The sequence below is a fragment of the Sinohyriopsis cumingii genome, chromosome 1 (genome assembly GCF_028554795.1).
Source record: "Sinohyriopsis cumingii isolate HCF-2022 chromosome 1, ASM2855479v2, whole genome shotgun sequence".
In the NCBI taxonomy this organism is placed as follows: Eukaryota; Metazoa; Mollusca; class Bivalvia; order Unionida; family Unionidae; genus Sinohyriopsis; species Sinohyriopsis cumingii.
Window position 1 is genome coordinate 47,221,861 of NC_142961.1, and position 18,378 is coordinate 47,240,238.

General features: G+C 34.8%; 1 protein-coding gene across 1 annotated transcript in view; it reads left to right on the top strand.

Moving 5' to 3' along the window:
- The window catches only part of LOC149806806 (stimulated by retinoic acid gene 6 protein-like), a 44,028-nt gene extending 26,258 nt beyond the window's left edge, over positions 1–17,770 (top strand). Inside the window, exons 12-17 of the mRNA XM_089957929.1 lie at positions 530–578; positions 1,914–2,031; positions 3,462–3,578; positions 12,767–12,930; positions 13,317–13,505; positions 14,514–17,770. Coding sequence (XP_089814055.1) covers positions 530–578; positions 1,914–2,031; positions 3,462–3,578; positions 12,767–12,930; positions 13,317–13,505; positions 14,514–14,761 — 885 coding nt within the window. The 3' untranslated portion in view covers positions 14,762–17,770. The remainder of the gene's footprint in view (positions 1–529; positions 579–1,913; positions 2,032–3,461; positions 3,579–12,766; positions 12,931–13,316; positions 13,506–14,513) is intronic.
- The last annotated feature ends 608 nt before the right edge of the window (positions 17,771–18,378 follow it).

The following is an 18,378-nucleotide window of genomic DNA, read 5'->3' on the forward strand; positions in this document are numbered from 1 at the left end:
CAGTAGCGTTTCAGCTATTTGTACGACTGAAACAAAACCATGTTTCTGTCTGAGTAATTTGTCTGTTGGCTTTAACGTTGTGACCACACGAGTATGATCCAGCTAATATTTCATGAACCAATATTCCTTTTTGCATGGGTAAATAATTTTTGGTTGAACCGGACAGGAAGTAAATTTTAAATAGTTCAATTTTACTTTAAACTCTTTTCTATTTTTTCTAACCAGGAAAATATGGTTTCTTAATTAATTCAGAGGTGGTCTAATCTTCTTGGGGCTTTACATGCGGCTTGTTACCATCATTCTCTACTGCCTACTTTCCAGTAACAGAGAGTAAGGATTAACTTTCAGCTAATCGACGAATTTACACGATGCGAACAAGATGGAAATATCAACCCACCAATTACTTATGTTAAACATATTTCTGATTACAGAAGAGAAAGCAATCATGTTTGAAAAACATTGTATTTGATCGGAATGCCAAAACACACCTCTGGTGGTAGTTAAAAAACACATTTCCTTTATCTTACAGATTCGAAGCACACAGTACATGGGGAACCAAATCATTGGAATGATATATGGTACAGAAACAAAACTAACATCCACAGGAACGAATCTCATTAACAATCTTCAGGAAAATACTATTATTTCATTTTTTTTTCACTACGTCCTTGTATTTACGATAAGAGGCAGACACCTTCCTGTCTGTTTTCATGAGTACACTGACTTTCGCTTCTTGCATCTGACACATTTGGTATTTAAATATATTATGCATGCCTTTATGCGGACGATATTTCTCATCTTCGTAATTTTGACAAGTGTTTGCATCATTACGGCTTGTGCTAGTGAATGACTTGATTGTCTTGCTTTAATTTGTATAATTAGTTCCACTCTGAGATAAACTTATGACCCGTCTAAAGAAAATCATAAAATATACTAATATTAATCGATGTTACAGTGCTCATTACCATGGCAATAATGTATGATTAATTGGATTAAAGAAAGGGATGAGTGCTTAGTAGATCAGAGCTGATCATTATTCTTAAAGATTAGCTTACAAAATTGATGTTGATTCTTAAGCCATTAGGATCGATGCCAGTTCGAGGATTGCGCATTCAAGTTAGATATCACATTTATTGTACGTTATTGTATGCTTACCGTCTGATCATTTGTTTTTTTCATGAACTCGACAATCTTCGCAAACTCGATATGCCAAAACAAGCATTCAACTTAAATATCAGAAATATATGAATATTATATTCAATGCAATACCAGAATACGCATAATAAATTTATTAATGTTTTGTGTTTTTCGTCTCAATATGACCCACAAACTTTAAAGAAATTGAATTTTCTGATGCATTCACAACTATTAGCTCTTCAAATACGCTAAATTCAACATCAAGAAGGTTCTTCATTGTCGCTTTTGCTGCCTAGTGGTTGGTTTTAATTAAAGTAGTTCCTTTAGCATAAACTTGTTCATATACAACTTGACGAACCCAGTGTATGCTATTAACTGTAATATTAACTTTTCTCCTATTTTAAATCGATGGGACTATGTTTTCTTAACAATATTCATATGCCTCAAAATATTACATCATAACAATTGCATCAAACACTTTGAAGAATTCTACTAAAGTAACATAACTTGCAGTTATGCACTATCCAGAGTAACACATCTTGGACTAATGTAATAAACAAAATCTAAAACCATTGTCTATTAGGTTTAAAATGTAATCACACTCATGACATTAAAAAAGACAATAAGATGACCAGTTCGCGTTTTATTAAACTACTTCCATTATTGTTTATGAACAGTTTACAATTGCGTACTTTTAGAATCGTTTGTAGCTATCATTCCCTTTTGCTTGATCAGATACACCCACTATTATTTATTATTTTTCTTTTTCTTTCCAGGAACAATCATTTGCTTCTTTTGCCTGTTTGTGCCGTTAACTCTATTGTGCTTAGTATTCAGACTTGTAGAAGTATTTGATAATGTTCCGCAGTTATTGGAACAGTTTCAAATTTTAGTGTAAGTACTAGTTTAGTAAATCAATCATAAATAGTGCAAATGTCATATTCACTAAACCCTGCCGTCTATGAACAATATAGACATTATTTAAAATCTAATATACACATCTAATATGTCATCAAACAAATTGTTCAGCCAACCAATACAAAATAGTCTTTGAATAGTAAAGTGATTTTATATTCTGGCCCAAAAGCTTTGTTTTTTTAGAAGTAGGTATTACTTTTGTCACGTACTGTTTAGACGGTTTTTCGTAGACATAAAATACAAATGCTACCTTTTTTCCCTAATTGTCATATGTTTTGCACATTTTTCGCTAAAGTTTACCTTATTTGTTACGGCATTAAACTTAAATCCAGAACAAATTTCATAACATTCAAGTTTTATCAGCATTTTCAAAGGTTCACTTTTGTCTATTTAATCTTTTACATTTAGTAAATTTTATTTTTAAAATTCGTTTATTATTTTTGAAAACAAATTATACTACTTCTGACATAAACGTTTAAAATTTTAAACATCTAGTTTATAGTGTTAACACTGTTGAGAGCTTAATGAACTTTAAAATTCAAACTTGCTCATTAACCCCTTTAATGTCTCTCTCTATAATAACTTAAACACTGTTCTCAATTAAAAGTTTTAAAATTTATAATTAGTAAAATATAAATTTTTGACAATATAAGAGTTTGATAAAAGTTCATTTAAAGGATTTTTGTTCTCAAAATACATACGCTATGGAAAAGTAGTAACAAAACTGAAGAAAAGATAAATTCAAACAGAGCTAATATGCTTTCGTTAGACAAACGAGCCTAAACTGCAGGAGAGAAAGTAATACCATGACGAAGAAGCCTAAGGTTTCCAAATATGGAAAGATGTCGTGTCAGTTAGACTTAGAACACACATCCAGGCAGAAAAATACTTACGTTGAACCAAATGGTTGAACCTTAAATAAATAGTTTTAAAAATACCTATAATAAAATATTCTCCACCTGAAGTAAATCAACAGTAGCTTTAGCGTGATTTAAAGCTTAAAAGGTCCTACAGGAAAGTATGACGCTTGTAATTCTGAACTTTGTTAAAATCAATATGATTAAGATTACTAGATTTCTATTTGCTTGAACTATAACATATGCTAGTTGACATTCCCTGGGGTGGATGGTAATATGAATTCTTTGTCATCGACAGAAGATAAGACACAATTTCAAACGAAGAAAGCGTCTGGATTCAATGGAAATCGCGTTAACATTGACACATTAATGATGAAATAAAAGACAGATATAAATAGTCGATTAGACCAAAACGTATAAACTTTTTAAGTTTCTAATTTTGAGAAAATATTTGAGCATATAAAGGAGGTGGGTCCTTTAGAACTAGTGAATTTATGGCTTGCACAAAATACACTATCTGCATTCTTTTATTGTACAATTCCCATTTAGGTACCCAGTCAGTGTGTTCATCATATTCCGCTTGCAAATCTTCATCGTGGGAAAGTTCTTGTTACAAGAGAGATTAAACCCGACTGACCAACAGAGGCCGCTTGCTATAGATAACAGGTCCATCATTATTTTATACATTATTATTATTATTATTATTATTATTATTATTATTATTATTTGTATACTCCTTCATAACGTTTAGGGTATTATGTTATAAACATCTATTTTCCTCTTCTAACAATCTTGAAATCAAAAATAGGATAAACACAAACAGCTGCTATGCAGCCAAGTGTTTCGAATAAAAACCCATATAATGAGTTCAATAATTAAATAAATGGCATAGCCTATGTGTTTGGGAAATATGTTGGCCGAAAACTCAACAAGAAGCTTCGGGATATCCAACTCGCTTCGTAGAATGGCACGCTTCAAATGGAAGGAAACACGGAGATGAGGTGGTATTGTACTGTATATTACACACTTACTTCACCCAGCCATGACTCCTGAAGGGTGAATCTCGACTAAAGTGTACACTCTGCACGTGTCGACTAACAATAGAAAATGTTCTCTCTCCTGCATAATTTTACCCTTTGTGACAGAAGTTGTTTTTATATGACTTCAATTGGGAACCTTTCTCAACCAGACTAACTCTTGAATGATTTCAAAGAGTTCCGCTGATTTAGCAATCTTTATTAACTTTTTGAGCATTTTATTGACTTTTAATTTCATATTTTATTTCATATAAATGTTCCAACGTTGTGACGTCAATGTCTTTTATACTTTATCTTGTCGAACTGCTATCCTGCACGGTAGTTCCTACACTGCTATCGTTAGCGCCATGAACAAGTGCTTGCCTTCATGCATAGATATAGCAAGTGAGAAAAAAACAAGCAAGTGAAAGTGGTCCAAACATGATCCGTTTTGTGAAAACGGTGCGATACACAAACAAAAACTACTGAAGCAACAGGCATTTTCACAACAGTGAAGGATTGGTAAACTTATGCAGATATACAATGACAGCTGATAATCCCTACTGACGTGTGTAACACTAGCTTCAGAACTGATATTGTATTGTGGTCAAGAGGTCTCAAACATGTGCCTTTGTTAGAATTGATAGTGCCATAGAAGCTAGAATAGAGGAAGCCCATGAAAGGAAGCTGGTCAGTTATCAGCCACTTACCCATTAGTGTCAGCACAATGGGACGGAAGGCCTGAAATCTACTGGTGGAAATAAGGTGCCGTGGCTTTGCATCACCAACCTTTTGGTGTGCCATGGGCGTAATCGGGATTGCAGGAGCTAGACGAAACATTATAGTCTCTGAAAGGTTGGTGATAGAGTTCTGGCTCTATTCATCATGCCTCAAAATAACCCTCTTCAGGCAATGTCCTTTTACAGTTAAAATGAAAGTAAGTAACTTCAATTATGTCGTTAAAACTCGTGGGAGGCGAAAACAAAACCAACTTTGTCATGTACGTACGTTAAAGGAGCATTTTTGATAGATATAGCCCCATTAATAATTTAATCAAATTGGTTGTACCTGCCCTCTCACAATGAGGATTTTGACGATGGCGTACCATTAGCATGTAATGGGTATGATTTAAACAATATTGGTATTCGGAAATTTTACAGCATCTGGACCAGATACTTTTATTTCCACAGCTGCAAGAAAAGAACCAATTATTAAAGCTGTAATGTCACTATAAACACTTGTTTCCAGATGTTCCAACACTAGCAGATAAAATCTACAATCACATTGGAACTGTAGACTTTACCCCTGTAATTCGCATACCTACTGGATGAATCCTCTCAAGCATTAATGGTTGAAAGAGGAAATTCAATATTTGGTGGGGGAAGATTGAATTGAACTAAGTATTAGTAACTGGAGTTCGTGTAATTTCATTATTCCGGACTCGTCTTTTCTTCGCTCCTTTATATACTTTTCTTCGTCACAGCCTCTATCCTCCATGCCTTTCACCTATTTTAGCACACAAACCAAACACGGTGTGCATCACATGGATCATGTAAGAGGCATGCATTGGCAAGCGAAACCGACATTTCCACTGGCATTCCAAACCGTAATCTACCTTCCATTGGCGGATTTACAATCGCCAAATCTGACAGTTGTTGTAGAACGGCTTCATTAATAATTTTAACAACTGCAGCTCGCATAGTTTCTGCTGATATTACCGTAAACGCTTTTGATGGTACTCACTCGAGTCACTAATCGTTATAGTCCATCGAAGTGATTGAGTCGCTTGTTAAGCCAGTATTACATTTACAGCAATGTTTTAATACTATCAACGTCTCGTGTTACATTTTATTTAGCGATTGTTGCGGCGCGTGAAAAAAATTCCGCGAGCACGTTTGGTGCACCTATAAGCAATCCATGAAAAACATTACCGAGGCCATTTCCATGATATACTGAATAAACAATTTTTCTCGCGGCATCAACGCACACGGGTGTCGAGACGTCCACGTACTGCTATCATTTTATTAATATCAGGTCCATCTGTAAAGGACAGTGTATCGTCATTGTTTCATATCGAACAAATGAATAGAATATATATTGTTATTATGTCATGGAAGATACACAGGTGAAGAGGGTTTAATTGATACCAGATCGCCTGATTTCAAGGTTGGTGAGAAACCATTCAGTAAATTCTCATGAAGAACTATTCCTATCAGATCTGTTTCAGAACTTCCATTGATGGCATCGCAGGTTAAATTGATCTGATTCGTTGAGGTAACTCTGGCAATGTCAGGCTAAGTATGATATGCTCTCCTGGAAGTAAGTGGTGCACGTAAAACCAAGAGCTGTTCTCAACGACGGCTGTCTAAATATTTCAGCGATTCGATTGCTCTGAAGGAGCTAAGTGCTGACTGAGCATCTCGAAAAGAAATTTGTTAGTTTCTAACGGTCAACACCAAAATTCTTCATCAGACCTCATCATTCATTGAGGTAATATCGTATGCGCCTTTAGGAAGTTCCACCACACCCCACATATGATCCATGATCTTGTGAAAATATAAAAGTGTTGTTCGCGGACAGACTACCAAACGGTTGTGATCGGATATTAGGCTAACTGAAGAAAAAACGAAAGTGCATTCTCAGGTGTACGTTATTCTTCAGGGTAACACGAGTTGAAAAAGTCACATCGAATTCCAGTCTCTTTGATGAGATTGTGGTCATTGAGGTAACGTAAATTCGTCAAATTTATTTGCAAAATGATACCAATGATCACCGGTAAATTATTTTCATTGAGTAAATGCCCATTTTAGGCCATTTCACGCCTATATGTTTATCGTGTGTCTTTGATGTTAAGTTTATCATATAATCTTTCCAAGTGGGAGGTCTGCAAAGGATTTTGGAAAATCTCCTCACGAACTGTTCCGTCAAAGAATTGAAGCGGCGTTTACATCTGCAATTTATACTCGGGTAGCACGTGTGGAATGTTTTCAAATGCCTCTCTATCGTTTACGTTAAGTACACGGATGCCTGTTGCAAGCACGCCAACGACTTCACGGGAGATATTTTCATGCTCATTTATTACATCAGTGGCAGACATTTTATATAATGGTAGTGATTGTTAAATTGGCACATCCAAACCCGCACGATATTGTCCTCCGAAATTGCAAGTTTCGTTCAAGTCAATGGTGGACAACTATATGGATCCTTAGTGATTCACCTAAACATGCCACGAAATTCATTCAAATCCAATGAATGTGTGCAAGACCTTATACGTCAACACCACGAAATATAATTATCATATTACAGTTGTCACGGATCGCTTTAGACACATTTGTGTATCGTTCAGCGACAAATATTTTGTCCCTATTTTTGTGTCGACGTCGGGACTTATTTGGTTATACACCACGTCGTCTTGGTGGCGCTCACCAGATAATACGTACTTTTGAGAGAGTGACGTATGTAAGGTGAAGTAGTTCGCATTTAAAACATGCACAGTGGAGAGAATGTTGACATATCTCTATGCTACAGTAATGTAATGTGGATGATATTTCTTTTGGATATTGTACTTTTGGAAATTTTACATGATTTAAGTACACTGCTAAATAAAATGACTGCTCCCTTGTGTTAAAAATCAGTCTGAATTAGTCTAAAGTGCACTATACATAGCAGCTATTAAAATAGGGAAAATGAAATTTGCCAGACTAGACAATACCAGCTTCTGAAAGTGCAATGAATGAATTACCAAATATATAAAATGTAAAAAAAGTTATCGGCTCTTTTTTATACAATTGACCTCTGAAGTTCAGGAAGTGAAAATGACCAAGTAGAGCTAGCACTTTTTTGAAAGGTGCACATTTGAAGTAAGGCCAAGCTGTATACTCTATAACCCATAGTACACCCATCAATCATACACCAAAATAAAGGGAATTAAAGGTTCTTTGCATTATACCTAAGATATACAAGGTCTTTTTTAAATAGCCAGTAAAACCAGTGAGGAGAGCCGGGGAAATTCTTTTTCTTTAAAATCCTAACCCTATGCAAAATGCGAAACTGTATAGCGCCACCCTTACACTACAAAAAAAAAAAAGATTGTTTTCCCTTCTATCCAAATCGTCAATGGTAGGTGCTTTATCGGTAATAGAAAAGAAAGCGATGGACGCTTATATTCTTGTGGATGACCCTTTCTCTCTCAACGATTTTAAAGACCTTTTAAAACATCATAACACGGTTGATCATCAGCCGCACAATCACGTACATCCGATACCACTTCAACCTTTGTACAATCATATTCAGCAATAGTTGTGTCCCAGTCCAGTGGGGTCAATACTTAGCGCACGAACTGACTTTGGGAATATATCATCATACGTGAACGGTGTAGATGTTGCGTAATGCCATTGAATACTATAGTATATAATACAATCATGACTTCATTTTGTGTATTATGTCCCACAAAAGCAAGTACTGGAAATGCCACTCGAGCTCAAACACGTAATGGATGAGCAGTGATTTCTGAAATTTATGTTCGATGTGGGGCAAATAATTTCAGTCATTAAAACAAAAAGAGGTTGGCGGTGATATCATGTCTTAATTAAGAAAGCTACCAGAAGTACCATGGTGCAAAGATCTCGGTGAAAAAACATCCCTGGATACATGTACTGTGTATCTGGTACATATAAAAATATACTACTTGATTCTAACAAACAGTCAAACCATGGTGAAGCACATATAAGCTGTGTTGAGTCTGCGTGTTACCAATATGATATTGCATACCAAGTATCAAAATATATCCGTACACGTAAGCGTGCCAATATGGATCTCCTTCATGTCTAAAATGTTATTGCGAAACCGGGTGCTGAGGAACGAATCGAAAGAAAGATCATCAAAGAGAGAGATATGAAAGACAAGACTGCATAAGGCGGCTCTGTCTCCCTTGGACAAACTTCAACTCATTAAAAGTAAAATATGTTAATCCAAAAATGATGGATACAAAATAACCAGAGATTTTCAAAAACATACTACAGTCTGCGTCGATATTGGAGAGGTAAAGCCGCAAAGGAAACGTTAGGGAGCGCGGCTAAGACAACTCATGGAATTGCTCGAGCATGGTTGGCCAAACAAACGCTGTGGTAAATCTACCTACCAGTGCCAAGAAAGATTTCACGTTGTTGGTTTGATGTACAAATACCAAATGAAGTTCATTAGGCTGGTCTATTGTTTCTTGCACGTAACCGTGCATATGGTCCACAGGGTCCATTGCACATTTACAAGTACGCGCTAACCACTGTCGATATTGCCAGCAAATGCAAAGAAGCTGAGCCGTTAATGTCAGTAGATTCTGCAAACGTCGCGGATACACTCGAAGATGTCTATGAGCGTTTACCATTAACACCGCCACGATTGCTGAAAGTGGATCCTGGTATAGAATTTATCGGATTTTGTTGCTCTGCTGTTTCTTGATTTTGATAAACAAAACATTCTCTTTCGAATAATCGCTGTTATCAAATTAATTTGCTAAACTTGACTCAGTGATGTTTGCGTACATGTTATTGGTGGTGATATGCGTCAGCAGTGAATTAGTCTCGGTGTAGGGTATCTCGACACAATCAAAGCACATCTATTTGATCTTGTTTAATTGAACTCAACATTAGCAGCTTCGACATATCCAGCACGGACGATCCATCGTAAATAGGTTTTATCAGTTTCAGTTGTGTTTGGTTTTACTGAGATCAGCAACAATCACACCATTAAAGATCTTCCGAGATTTAAAAAGCTGGGACAGCGGTAAGCTTTAGAAGCTTATCTCGTTCACTATCACGGACCATTTTGACTGAAATCCATTTGTGCATATTCTTAATGTTTTTCCCGCATCTGGGATTGTTCATGAGTTTAATTAAACCTTTTTTAAGGTCATTCGTGGCTTTATTTCTCAGATCCGTATTCATTATGATATAAGAGCCTTTAAGTCGTGCTGCCATAACCCAAGCACTAGATATATCATGGTTATAGTCATTCCAAGTCGCCAATACAACTACAGGTTTCTCACTCGTAGTATATAATTGTATTTCTTCGGAAGACTTGAAACAAGTTTGGTGCAGTCAGTAAATTTACCACCAAATTAATTTACGATTGCGCACTGATACGGAGACAACCACACACCAGGCAGCGGAAATGCTTCTGGCGCGTACGTGTGTGAGAAGATTACGTGGGATCAATCCACTGAAATTCCCCAAGTAACGGTTTTATCATTGCTCAGCCATAATGGTTGTTGCAATTCAGATATATGATGTAACTGCTATGAGCGGTTGGGTCATACCGTCCAGGTTTTGTTTGCCGGAGGATATATGTGATTTCCCATATCAAGCCCTCCACAAAGTGAGCTCTCAACAAATAGATTTTAGTCATTACCTCGATTTTCGTTTTATGACAACAACGCTTCCCAAGCCATTCCAGCAAATGAAATATAATGGGAGAGATCGATAATGTTCACGTGCATGGTAGTGTTACAAACTTGTTCAGACACATTACCGAGGAAGAACATATATGTGCGCAGCTGCAGATCGTGATAGTCACCCAAGGTTTTACATTCGAATATAGACCAAACTTGTTTGCGTGCTCGTAGTCGTTGGCGGAACCACCTTCACCTGCCAGCGACGATTAACAGTCTTCCGTTATTGACAACTGAGTTCCGGCAAACTTGTCCCAATCGCTCATATACTCGTATATATATATATATACACCTTCTCTGATGAACGGGTCACTGTTAGTGGTACAATACAGACGGACAATTTTGAGTTTTCAGAAACTGTTTCGAATCGATAAACTATAATTGTTCCAACCAAAACGTCATGCAATTTTATATGTTGCTTGCAATAATCCGTATTGGTGCCGTTGACGCCAATGCTACTGCCTGTATTATTAGGTGAAAATCATATCCGTGCAGGTCTTGAAACATTACAGGAAATTTTTCAAAAATAAGTTTACCCATGTGCTGCCGGTCGACACTCTTTTTTTACATTCTTACTGACCATGACGAAACCTACTCTGGAGTTCGTATGTAACTGAATCCATGAACTGGATGATATGGTGATATGTGTGTTTTAAACCTGCATTGGTGTATTTTTCCAAGGTTTCAAGAATCGTTTCAATGCCTCTATCGATGTCATTACTGATGACGCTGTTGTAGCTACTGTTCAGGATTGAACTAGCACCGATGTGAATCAACCGTGTAGTGGTTTTATAACTATCGATATCACGAATTAGCGCAATATCCAAATGCGCATTACGGAAAATATCTGATTTAACTCTGGAGTGGCCAGATCGTTGTAACACCGATGTGATTATAAGAATCATAACTGTTGACGTTTATCGAATGTCTTCACTATGGTTGTATGTATGTATGTATACTGAAGGATATTAGTACCTCTGCACTTTCATGACTTGGAATTCATTCATAGCACTCACTCCATTATGTGGAATATATAGGATATTTTGGATTTAATTCGCAATACTGTAAGTTTTCCATAAAGCTGTATTTAATAACTTAGAGAATTATTTGTTTTGCTTTTCGTTTTACAAACACTTCTTTGTTTTATTTCGTTTTGTTACTTAGTTTTAAGACCATAGATTTGTAACAAAATGATGCTTTGAAAGTGCCACTCAGAAGGAAACCATTACATACATACATGCATAGATACAAACATACATAGATACATAGATACATACATACATACATACATACATGCACACACACATGCTCACACACATACATACATACACACACAAACACACAAACACATACATAAATACATTCATGTATGTTGCAAGTAAAATGGAATATAGGTGAAAGCATGGTATCGAGACGCTAGGTGTTTACCGAGTTCTAATTCACCAGATTTAGCTCAATAGATTTTGTTTCAAACCATAACAAAGCCCATTGCAGTATTTAAAAAGCAATCTGTAGCTTTTATGTTGACTGATTGAAATTAGAAAGACAATATTTTTATTTTTTGTTCTCTAAATCTGTTAGTTTTCTAATGCTTCAAAAATGTCCTTTTACATACACTAGTACGGAACGGGAAATTTCCATAAAGACAATAGCGTTTGTAAACTGAGTGAACGGCTTTCAATTACCTTAATAGCATGGTTGTATCAAGAATTGAGGACAATAACGTTTGTAAACTGAGCTAAAGACTTGCAATTACCTTAATAGCATGGTTGTGTCAAGAATTGAGGAAAATAGCGTTTGTAAGCTGAGAGAACGACTTTAAATAACGTTAATATCATGGTTGATTCAAGAACTGAGGACAATAGCGTTTGTAAACTGATAGAAGGACTTTCAATTACTTAATAGCATGGTTGTATCAAGAACTGAGTGGTTGCCGGAAGTAGCATCGAATTTTTAAAAAGCTCATGTTTAGAAACGTTTACATGGAAATTGTGAATAAATGATTAAAACAAAAATGACGTAAGAATACAAACCAAATCACTCAAATTAATAATTAAATTATAATTCGGACATGAATACTTTTATCAGCCTTAACGACAGTAAAGATAAATTTCAGTTAGTGATTACATTAAATCTAGTAATTTCTGACTGTTTTAATTCATGAAATATTTTGTGATCTCGACACGTTACAATATAAGAAAACGCAGAACATTGTTTAAACTTTCTAACTCCCATAGAATAATCTTTTCCACTCAGATGTAGGTTATTATGATAATTTCTTTGGTTGTATAGGGCGACCATACTACAGACCATTTGTTTTCTATTATTGTTTTAAGCTTCGACTTCAGATATGGAACTGATATCTACATGTAAATGTTTCTTCTGTCGTTTAGAAAAGCCCACGATTTATTCAAGTTCTTCATGCTGTTTGTCAATCTGGGTATTGGAGTTATTGTCTTCCTGAGACGCTTAATCAGCACCATAATCCTAGGAATTTTGCTCGTACCCAGGATGGACAGATCCATGTTTCCAAAGGGATTTGAAAGTGACGATAAATGTAGGTAAAATTGCGGATGATTGTTGTATGTATGTATGTATGTATGTATGTATGTATGTATGTATGTATGTATGTATGTATGTATGTATGTGTGTGTATGTATGTATGTATGTATGTATGTATGTATGCATGTATATGTATGTATGTATGTATATATTTATTTATATAAGTATGTATGTATGAATGCGTGTATGGATGGATGTATAGATGGATGGATGTATGGATGGATAAGAAAACATTAAAAGGAACTAAAAATTGTGCGTTCATTGTGAATTTTATATCTGTAATTTTCCAGTATTTAATTTTTAAGCAGCTATTAGTATTTTGCACGTAACCTTAAATGACTTTTGGTTTATGTATATAATACTTTTTCTTACATGTTTAAGGTTATATGAATTATGTCGGCATGTTGATGGTGGACTTCACGCACAATAACCCCATAATGAGAGTGTTCTGTTCGATTCTTCTGAAGACTGCTGCAGAAAAGCACGATCAAAGGAGCAACGCCAACACAACCGTTCAAAACTTCAATTACAGTACACTTGGAGCGCAATCTTCTCTGCCACCATATCAAGGTATGCATTATATAATGATACTTAAATGTCTTTTCTTATATTCAACAGGCTCTTGATAAATAAAGCAATGAGAAGCATTAATCACAATACGCGGTACATTTCGAACATGTCCCGGTACGGGTCTTTTTCTCGCCATGCTAACGCAACTCCTAGCCAATGGATATTGGTTAAGGAACTCAACGCCCTCCCCAGCATAATTATTGCCAGACGGTTTTGGATTTGTCATCGTCACCTACAAGATCTTGAAGATGGACTCACAATGTTTCAACAACTTCAGTGCGTGTCTGTCATCATCGTCTTCTGTTTGTATGGAATCCCTTTTACCCCAGAAATACTGCAAATATATTAGAGAAATTAAATTTTTTAATATTATGATAACATGCATAACGTTCGAAAAATCACAGAAACTTGTTTCCCTTTTACCTTTGCGGCTCTTTAAGCATAACAATCTTTAACTCCTTTAATGGTGCATTGAATTGTTTCGTTGTTTCTCTCTTTTTTGTTGTTGCCCTTATCCATTATTTCACTGCACTTTTTAATATTCACACTCTTTCAAATATTACAGTAACATCAGATTTTCTTCATTTGAAATTTACTTCTGAAGGGGACATAATGTTAATTATTGCACATTCTTGATATCTTAGAAGGCACAAGAGCCATTTATTTAAAAATTGGTAGGAAGTTGAACTGCTTTCTAAACCCTTCCGTTTCCAGGCATCGTTTATCACAGATAAAGGTCCTGTATTCATTCAAAAGTGCGGAAACTTCACTAAAGCTGCGTCTCAAATGAAATCATATCGATGCAAATTCCTTTTGATCGTTCAGTCGATTCTGGTACCTACTTGTGGCAATAACTGTCGCAATAACTGACTGATCCAATTAAACATCTGATTGTTAAATAATTCTATCGAGGAAAAAATAAGAATTGTTTACACAAACTTGATCTTCTATTCTGATTATATATAATGTTCAAATGTGCGATTATCAATTATGTTTTGTGAATACTAGGTCACTCAAGGTCAAGAAATAAATGGCTGGTTGCTTATACCTTAATGAAGAATCCTGCCATCATCGGAACGAGGAAGCATGCTCTGCCAGGCATAGTTCTAATAGAGGCATCAAACGTTCGAACAGACGTTATTGACAGAGTTCAACGAAGTATCGCCTCAACACTGTTTATATACATTGGAATGATGGTCGTTATGATAACTATTGCGTTCCTTTATTTTGGATTTAAAGCACTTATACCATTTTAATGTCACTATGATGGACTCCATCACCATTGTTATATAAACTGCTATCAATGCGTATGTGATAAATATTGGAACCATTCCTATCGATGTCCGGATGATACTCCTGGATTATACATGTAGAAATTATATCCTTCTAAGAAATTATTTTTATAAATTAGAGATTGTATGCTAAAACTGACTGCACATTATGAAATATCGGTTAATTCGTTAATAACGACTAATTGAAACTTCTTGCAAATATCAAAGTCAGCTTAATAATGACACGAAGAAGCTCGAAAAGGAAGAGGTAACTTTGTTTCACATTTTCATATATATTTGTGTAATCTAATCTATTCATTAGACATATCTGAAAAGCATCTGATCAGCAAGTGTATGGTATTCAGGATGACAATCTATCAAATTATGGTGAAATTATAATGAGAGTATTTAAACGTATTGTATTAATCATTACTATTCCAGCATAACCATAAAGTCGTATAATTAATTGGTACGTGTATTCAGATAATCAACTGGTACAAGTTATTTGTAGTGACCAATATAGTGTTGACACATTTTTGCGTAAATCCGAATGAAAATGCACTCAAATTTTCCAATAAGATGATTGAATAAAAATATGTATTACCTGTGTACAGTAGTTTTAAATATTTACCTTCGTGGACACCGTTTTTCAACAAAAATGATTATCTCATTCATACATATCAGGCATCAGGCATATTTTTGATTCCGAAAATGGCTGACACAGAGCGCTAAGAATCGTGATTGGCTAGCTGACAAATCTAATACCGTGAGACACATTCATTATTAAAAGGTATTGCTGTATTCAGTTTTAAAAAAATTGTAAATATTGTGGGTATATATTGCTTCATCTAAACGTTTTGCACAAATGTCTTGAACATTTGGAATGCATGTTTTAAACGGCAGGTTTCATTATGTATTTTTATAATCCGTTTGTACGCTTAGCTTGCACAACTCTGAGCATTGTAGATTGCTTTTTCATTGCTTTTCCAGTTGTATCATACTTACAAGTTCAAGAATGGGAATAGTGCGTTCATTTTCTGTTGAAATGCTCTTAAGCTTTCATTGTAATAATTCAATGGTCAATACTAATGTTATGGAGGATGCGTCTTTCCGAACAGTTAAAATGGATTTTGAAGATTAGTTTAATGAGTTGTTTGTGTCTACTGGTAATTCAGAATACATCTGCATGGACTAATCAAAATATTGATCAGGTTGTAGGTTCATTACTAAATTTGTTTTATTATTTGCCGATTTTGTAAAGTCCATAAATATTCATTCCATAGCAAGATCGTCTTAATATGTGCGTTGAGATACCGAGTTACAATGGCAAAAGTTATTGCGTAATTTTAGGATGAGCCTTTATGTTGATCTTTTGTTTGTAAGTTCATCGGGAAAAACGCAATTCAGATGTTTTTATTAAATAAGGAAGTAAATATATAGATGAGAAAAGGGTTTGCTTGTTCTGTTGGAGACATAAGAACAATAAGTTTTTGAAAGCTTAGATTTCGTAACAAAAGGGCTTATTTAGCAAGTATTACATATATTGCTCTGTGTGGTAAAAATATTTCAAGAACCTAATATATTTAGAAGGCGTTGTTGATGATAGTGAACGGGAGGAATCGTATTTTGGATATACATCAGTATATAATTGAACCTATACATTACTCGTACTAGGAAAGTGTACATTTGTTAATGAGTCTCAGATTTGGCAGGACTTGGGTCCAAGTCGAACAGACATTTACTTTTATTAAGTTGTAATGCTTGAAGTTTTCTTGGTTCATAAAGAGAATGTATAATATGGGAATTGCATGGAAAGACTCTTTGGACGACCATACTAACTCTATGGGTTGATCGTTGATTATTGTGAAGACATCTTTGCCTCCATTTTAAACAAACGTTTGTGTGAATGAGGTGCACGTAACTGCATTATTCACGAAGAATAAGCTTGGCTTCGATGCGTATATTCTAATACAAATGACATACTTACTCTAAAATATGTCATATAGAAGTAGATTGCAACAGGAGTCTACAGGTGTTAATGCTAAAAACCTCTAATTGTGGATGGGTCTTGCTTCAAAATGTTTACACTGGGAACTTGGTTTAACCACTTTCAGTTCAAATTTGCTCTAAATGTATAATTTATTGTTACATTTTGAGAAATATCTTTCCATAATACAAGTTTTCGTATGTGTACAACCTCTTTCGTAACTCTTTCGTAATTTTCGTGCTTATAAACTCTTAAAAGAGAATGTATACATAATGATTCTACTAATTTATATCTTCTTTGTAATGTTTTAGTTTTCATTGTACTTTGTTGCTTGTAGCAGATGAGTATCAGATAAAAATTATAAAGATCTTAAGAAAAATATTTCGATAAAAATAGATATACTTATATATCTCATGAAAAGTCTTATGGATTTATGCCGACACAGAATCCTTTTGTTATTGACAGAGTTGCAGTATTGTTCTACCATATATTGTATACAAAACATATGCGTAATATTGAGTACTAACACAATATGCATATATATGTTACAGTTTATGGATTGTGTATATATATATATATATATATATATATATATATATATATATATATATATATATATATATATATATATATATATATAATTTTAAATTGCCAAATAAACAAGATTAACTCTTAACTCTTGACTTCTAAACTGCCAAATAAATAATCTTAACTCTTAAATCTTGACTTCTAAACTGCCAAATAAACAATCTTAACTCTTAAATCTTGACTTCTAAACTGCCAAATAAACAATCTTAGCTCTTAAATCTTGACTGCTAAACTACTGACCTCTCAGACTTCACATGATGATGTGTTAATCTTCAGTGGGTTCTTTACGGAAAGAAGCGAAGGCAACTAAGATACCCATGCGGATAATTAATTCTTATTATGTTAGTTGTGTCCTTTTATTACATTAGCAGTATACATTTTGTATGAGTTGTATAGATAAATACAGATATTACTTTACATCACAACACTTAGGGTTGCAAAATGTACAATGGACAGTCAGTTTAAAAGCATTTTAACTTTTGTATCTATCTAGTATGGTACATTCCGAAATGTGTGATTGGGGCTGAAAGGTAAAACAAAAATCATCCTTCAAGAAACGAAGTCAACCACTTGGTTTGTTTGAAAAAGAGTGAATTTACTTAAAGACCTTGTATGCACATAATGATTAAGGTTGTACTATACAAATCGTGAAGATGGTGCACAAATGTACACAATATGTTATGATCACTTCTATAGTGGAACGTATTTTCATCTTGATTTAAGGAAACGTCTACGTTTGCAATCAAAACTGCATATTTTACTTACGCATAAGTCGGGTCAAATTATAAGCAATACAGACTCTGATATGCCAGCAGATCAGGTTATTTTTTGTTTGTCATACTGAGTATACCTAATAAATTTCATATATCTAGATCTAACGATCCAGGCTTGTTCAGTGTGTAGTTGGATCCGACTTAGAAGCGAGGTTCAACAATAACTACAGCTACAGTAAATGTAGGTACGTATTTTACACCCGAATTAGACCTCAGTCACTTAAGTAACACGATGTCGTCGGTTAAATGATATA